We start from the raw sequence: 6,602 nt of genomic DNA on the forward strand, positions 1-6,602 counted from the left end.
ATATATATATATATTCATACCATTCATAGATACAATTAATACGGTTACAGACATCATTAGTTATACAGACAATTAATATGTACACAGGTGGGAAACAATAATATTTATATCTACCCTGTCATCACCTCCTGAAGCGGATAAAGTCTCTAATAGCACTGGTTCTTGGGCTTTATACATCAGAGAAAACTCTGTAAAGATTCCCGATGAAGGTTGTATTCACAACAAATTTGACTGATGGAATTCCCAGCAGGAGATCCACTGACATTCTATAGCATAATCTGACTAGCTCGTTTTCAGACAAACGGCAGGAGTTCATAAGTTCACAAAACGCTTGTGCATTTGAAATTCTACGGGATGATCATCCACAATTCTAGGTAACAAATCACAGTGAGTGTCATATGGTACCATGAGAATGCATTTCCGCCATGTGCAGTAAAAACTTTTGATTGTCTTATGATCAAAATCCCAAAGATTCGATCCATATAAATACATACACTATGTTTTAAACAGACTGTATCGCACATCATATGAACAAGATCAGTCTCTTTTAGCCATTCAAGGAGTGTGCAGTTGCTAGTGGTAGACAAATGGGATTTTAGGTTGTATCTACAGAAATATTAAATACAAGTCTAAAGAGGTTATAATTTCATTGTATAGGTCACTGGTTAGGCCATATTTGGAGTATTGTGTTCAGTCTTGGGCTTCTTACCTTAGGAAGGACATTGAATTGTTGGAAAAGGTTCAGAGGAGTATTACTAGAATGGTGCCTGGGATGGAGGGGTTGTCATATGAGGAGAAATTACGATCTCTGAAACTGTTTTCTTTTGAAAAAATAAGAGTTAGAGGGGATCTGATTGAAGTGTTTAATATGATATTGTAAAGGAAATTGATAGTGTTGACGCATAATCTTTTTTCATAATTAACGGTGAGAATAGGACTAGGGGACAAAAATATAAATTTTGGCAAGGTAGGAATCATCTTCAGCAAAGACTATAAAGTTATATTTTTCTAACAGGGTAAATGGCCTCTAGAATGGGTTGCCTTCGGATATTGTGGAGGTCGTAAATGAAAGTGAGTTTAAGAGAAAGCTTAATAACTATATGAATGATAAGGGCTGAATTTTTTTTTAAATTTATTTATTCAATAGTTTTAGTTTAGAGGATGGGAAAACCAAGTGGAATACTAAACTGTGAAAGTTTATGTAACTTGTTATTAATTTTTTGGAAATAATTTATAACAGGACATTGCAATAAAAGGATTAGAAATACAATACTATGGTATGGCTTTAATCTTACAACAGAACATAAAAATTTACAATACTTAAGTCATTTTTATTTGCAAAAAAGAAAACAAATCCAACTTAAACATCTACTATCTACTTGAACATTTAAATAATCTGAAACAAATAATTTGATTCTTATAAATTTATCCAAAATTTCAGTATTTTCAACTTTTGCTAAATACAGAACCATATCTTGCTGTATGCTTTCCATAACAAACTTCAGTGGTTTAAAATTTTTTGTAGTTTCTTAACAATGACTTTGAAACTAAACTCAGTTTAAATTCATTGCATGAAAACACATTAAGTGGTTGTGGGCTAAATTATGTCTTATCTTTATTTTGCATGTTTCATAAGTTAGTAAAATGTGTAAGCTTTAAATATATAAAGCAGTAACAAGACTTTTTGCAATTATGGAATTTTACAATAAACCTGACTTATGTAAATATATTTTAGTGACATAAAGTTTCCCATATTACTTTAATCAACACAGTTTATCCTTTCTAAATATTCATATGATCAACTGTTAGAATATAATTTTAATATTTCTTTTTTTATATTTTTTAAATTTGTCTCGAACAAATATTTGCATTTCTTCAAATTACTGGTAAAACATTCAAAGTTCAGCAAAAACAACAAAAAAATCAACAATGGAATAATTTTTTTTTTACATACAATAAATTTATTACACATCAGTGCTGGCAGAATACACAAAAAGCCACCTGAGGTACTTTCTAAAGGACTCTACATGACCTCAAGCTGTATTAAACAAAAAATATCTTGGTGTATAAGATTGCGAAACACAAGAATGCACCTAGTCAATATGATAAATAGCTGATATTTGTTCAGTCAAATTTATGTTAAACATTTAATGAAGGTACTAATGTTGCTAGTCAAGATAATATGGTTCCTGATTTCCTGTTACATAGATAGGAAATGTTCCTTTTTTTGTTCACCTCTATCAACAAAAGTTCAGAACACCCAGCTATGATGAAAGTTCACCTGTAAATAAAACAAATTAGAAGACACAATAATAAAACTTTCATAGGAATTACCTAAAAACATTTTTACAAAACATTGGATCTTCTTGAAGTAAAAGCCAAATTCTTCCATCATTTAATACCTAAAACACATTTAATAGATACAAAACTCACAAATGGTACGACATATAATTTGTTTCTTGACTGTTATAACTATAATCCATTAAGAAAGTGGATTAGAAAAACATACTGTGGAGAAAGTTTAAAAAGTGTTAGTTATGACAGTTTATAAAATTTCTAATTGAATCATACAAAGAGAGAAACATGTGCATCAAATTTAGAAAAAATAAAACACAAGTACAATTACATTTCTAGTCTAAAACCTACAATCTTCTCCAATTTTTTATAGTTATTTCCATTGTTTCATTTTGTTTTTAATTGTACAAATTCAATAATCTCATTAAACTCTTGACTAATTTTACTAAACTACCTAAATATCAGAACAGCAAGGTATTAAATTACCTGTAATCTATCTTTGCTTCTTTATCTAAACTACCCTTCTTTGATAGTCCAACCATAAACAATCACATATTACTATAATCAAGATTTACTGAAAAACAATTAAGAAGTACAGTCTAAAGGCACATACAAACAAAGTGTTTTCTATGTTAGTTACATTTTTCTGATGTATTCTGTATATGTCAATTCCTTAATCTTTATAAGATAACTTAATGTATTACCATATTTTAAGCTTTAAGCTCTATATGAAACAAAAATTACCATCAAATAACTTTTCATTGATAACTTCAAATTCAATCCTGCCAATAAGGATTAAGTGTTTAGAATTTCTATGTGCATTCAAACAGATGGATACTTAATATCTTCCTGACAGACATAATTTCAAAATACTAATCTTAAAATTGTTTTACTTAGCTCTGTAAAGAATTAAATTGAAATCAACATCTTTATATAATATTTCTCTAAAAGATCGTCAGTAAAACTTTACCAATTCCAGTTGCCTTTGCAAACTAATAGATAATACAAACATCTGCTAAACATTTGAAAACAAAAATAGTAACAACATCTATGTCTGTAATTAACATGAATTTCATACTTTACTGAACTATAAAGCCAGATTAAGACACAATGATATCCTGAAAAAATAAAGAAATAGCATCATAGAGGGCTACACTCAAATATACCTCTTTTAACATGGAACAATTTCTTTTAGTAACTCAAGTTTTTCAAACACTCTAATATAATTAACCACCAAAAAAAACATATGTCCATCTTGATATAGTAATAAATTATGACGAATCCCAACTGATATTTCTAAAACCCACTGTCTTGTAGTTAACAAAAGTTATCATCACAATAATTTAAAATTTTGCCTCACTTAAAAATATTACAAATGAATGTGATTATGTGTGTTGTGAGATATCTATTTACACACAAATACACACACAAAACTTCACTAAGTTGATAATACAAAACCTCTAAAAACTTGACACAAGAAAGAATTATTAAATGTTCTTTTTTCAGTCTTTTCCTAACATTTTCCACTTTAACAAATGTTTAAACTGAACTTAGGAAAGTTAAACTCCAGACAGACTTCTTGTTTGCTTTGAACATGGGATTGATTTAGTTTGATAAGCTTCATTTAAAGTAAATTTTTTTTATTACAAAATCTTCTTCCTGCATAAAAAATTGGAACAGACACCCATGAAAAGGTCCAAGTTAGCTGTACACAAATTAAAATACAATTCTACATATGTGACACTAGAAATCATACGATCTTTTATGCAAGTTACTGAAAACAATAATAAAGTAATGAAATGAACAACTTGGTAATAATTATAAGGCCAATGGGAAAAATTCAAAACAAAATATTTGGATAGTATTTTAACCATCAGTTATTTTGTGTCTTAAGAAAAGATGAAATGAGACACATAACCGTTGATCCATAATAAGAAAACTACATCTAAATCAAATAGTGTTTTCAAATAATCTAAAACAATACATAATTTAATATCAAATAAAAGGTTTTTCTGGAAATCTCCAGCTATATGAAATAAATTTTCTGGCAGAAAAAAAATATATTTTATAATTCTTCTCTAACAGGACAGTGAAATTTTGAAGAAAATAAAAAGTTCTCACAAATTGAAGTTACTTCACATTCCAAAACATTTAGTTTATCGTAACTACATAAGAACATTATTTCTACAATAATCCTCATGAATAGAAAACTGTTTAGATCTAGGACTTCTTATTACTGTTATAGAAGAAAGTATCTTACAAAATGTAAGTATACAAATGCAAGCCAAAAATTAAAATGTACATGGCAAAAAGCCTTCTACAATCACAAGATAAACCTGAAGTTGCTAGGTACAATCAAAAGACACAACATCACATCTTAAAACAAACTTTCATTTCTATAAAACCTGAATTAAGAGAATAACTAAATTTTGTTTAATATAAAACTCTAATAAACCTTTCATATTAGTCAGTATTTATAGATTACAAGTGTTTACTATTAAACTTCCTCGTGTGCTTCAAGAACTCATTTATACCATCAATAATTTCCTGTAAAAAAAAAAATCTCCAAAATAAACCAATTTTTTTCTAAACACATGGATAACATCCAGAAATGCTTTGTTATTTTTTATGCACACTTTTTAATAGGTTGTTTTTTAAAAATAATAAAGCAGTGACTTGAAAAGCAAATATTTTACTAAGGTTAAGCACTGGGATATAACTCAAGACTGGTACCACAAATATTATATATATATTTATATATACAAAAAAATTCCCTTTTCATTACTTGTGGGATGCCAAGCATCGTGAAAACATTACAAACTTCTGGTTATAAAGGAGTTACTTCCACAAAACAGGCACATTTACAATCCCTGACTTTTCAGCTGGAAAACATTATAAATAATAATATATCAATTTGTTCAGAAATAATACTCAAATGTCACTGTGATTACAGCTCTGTCATTTGGCAAGAAATATTAATTAGATGCAACTCACAAGCGTATTTCACTGATTTCTTTAAATTTCATGTATGCAATGAAAAACCTGTAAATCTTAAATATAATTTCTTGATTTAAATATTTTTCTAAGTCTTTCTCTCGTTCATTATACTTGTGAATACTTTGATGCAAGTGCAGCAAACATTTACTAATTGGTTACTCAGATATAAATCTGGCAACATTAAAAGTTAAAAATGCAGCTTTCACTAAACCAATTATTAGACAATATTTTATTTAAACTGATGTATTCCTTTATAACACTTGTGTTTGTCACGTTTAGTTCAAAACTACAAAATGCTAACAATAAACATGCTCCATACATCAGGGAAATACCTAGTGAAAGGGAGTCAAACACACTGATAAAGCATTTTGGCCTATGTACAAGCACTCTGTATTCTTACATGCAATATAAACCTTTACTTACTAAGGCTTACAAGAATTTTCAACAAACAAAAAGATACAAGCCATAAATGGCTGGACTGGTCTAAGATGCAGACAATGTGCTGCACTGGGGAGTCGGTTAATATTTTGTTACCACTATGAGTCCAAATGTTTCTACACTGCTGCTTGTTATCTTTAACATTCACTCTTCTATTCGCTTGCTCATCATGTTAGGCTTAGCTGCCAGTTAGTCCAGCAATTCAACAGTGTTAAAATCACGCTGTAGCTGTTGATGCTGAAGCTTGGGCAGATGATGAAGCCTCTGCACTAGATCCTGCCATGGCAACAGAATTAGCAATCTCTCCAGTTCCCATACTGCCACCACCTAGACATGGGTTTCCATTACTACCAGCTTCTTCTGAATTCCCTCCTGGATTAGCTGAGGTTACAGGGTTTTGAGGATTTCCAACGTTGTTGCGAATATGGGGAGGAATAAGAATAGAGTTCAGTGATGGCTGGATTCGCAGTTCTAGAAATGAAAAAATAAAAATAAAAAATCTAATACAAATCAAAACTTAAGTACATTATGATGGTCTAATTTCACAACAGTTACTGAAATAATGAAATCAAGATTCACATAACAATAAAACGTGCTATCAAGATAAGAAAACCAGATAACAGTTAGGGTCTGCATTAAAGCAAAATATGTTAACTTATTTAGCTAACTGTCATTATTTTTTCTTTTCTCTTTATCAACTACATCACCTACCCTAAAGAAATAGGTTTATTTAAATTAAAATGGACTACAAACCCAAAATTTAATTTAAAATGAATGCTGTAAGCAAATAAAAGAGGAAAAATAGAGATTATGGAGCTTAATAATAAGAGAAATGATATATATACTTTGCAAAATACAACTTTGTTGATAGT

The 6,602-nt window shown here is 29.4% G+C and overlaps 1 protein-coding gene across 2 annotated transcripts in view; it reads right to left on the bottom strand.

The window, feature by feature from the left end:
* Nucleotides 1-1,990: 1,990 nt before the first annotated feature.
* LOC106467272 (glycogen synthase kinase-3 beta-like) overlaps nucleotides 1,991-6,602 on the bottom strand; it is a 47,231-nt gene continuing 42,619 nt past the window's right edge. For both annotated transcript variants that reach the window (XM_013927604.2, XM_013927613.2), the window contains one exon: nucleotides 1,991-6,201. In XM_013927604.2, coding sequence (XP_013783058.1) covers nucleotides 5,948-6,201 — 254 coding nt within the window. In that variant the 3' untranslated portion in view covers nucleotides 1,991-5,947. The remainder of the gene's footprint in view (nucleotides 6,202-6,602) is intronic.

Source organism: Limulus polyphemus, unplaced genomic scaffold, assembly GCF_000517525.1.
Source record: "Limulus polyphemus unplaced genomic scaffold, Limulus_polyphemus-2.1.2 Scaffold78, whole genome shotgun sequence".
Taxonomy (NCBI): domain Eukaryota; kingdom Metazoa; phylum Arthropoda; class Merostomata; order Xiphosura; family Limulidae; genus Limulus; species Limulus polyphemus.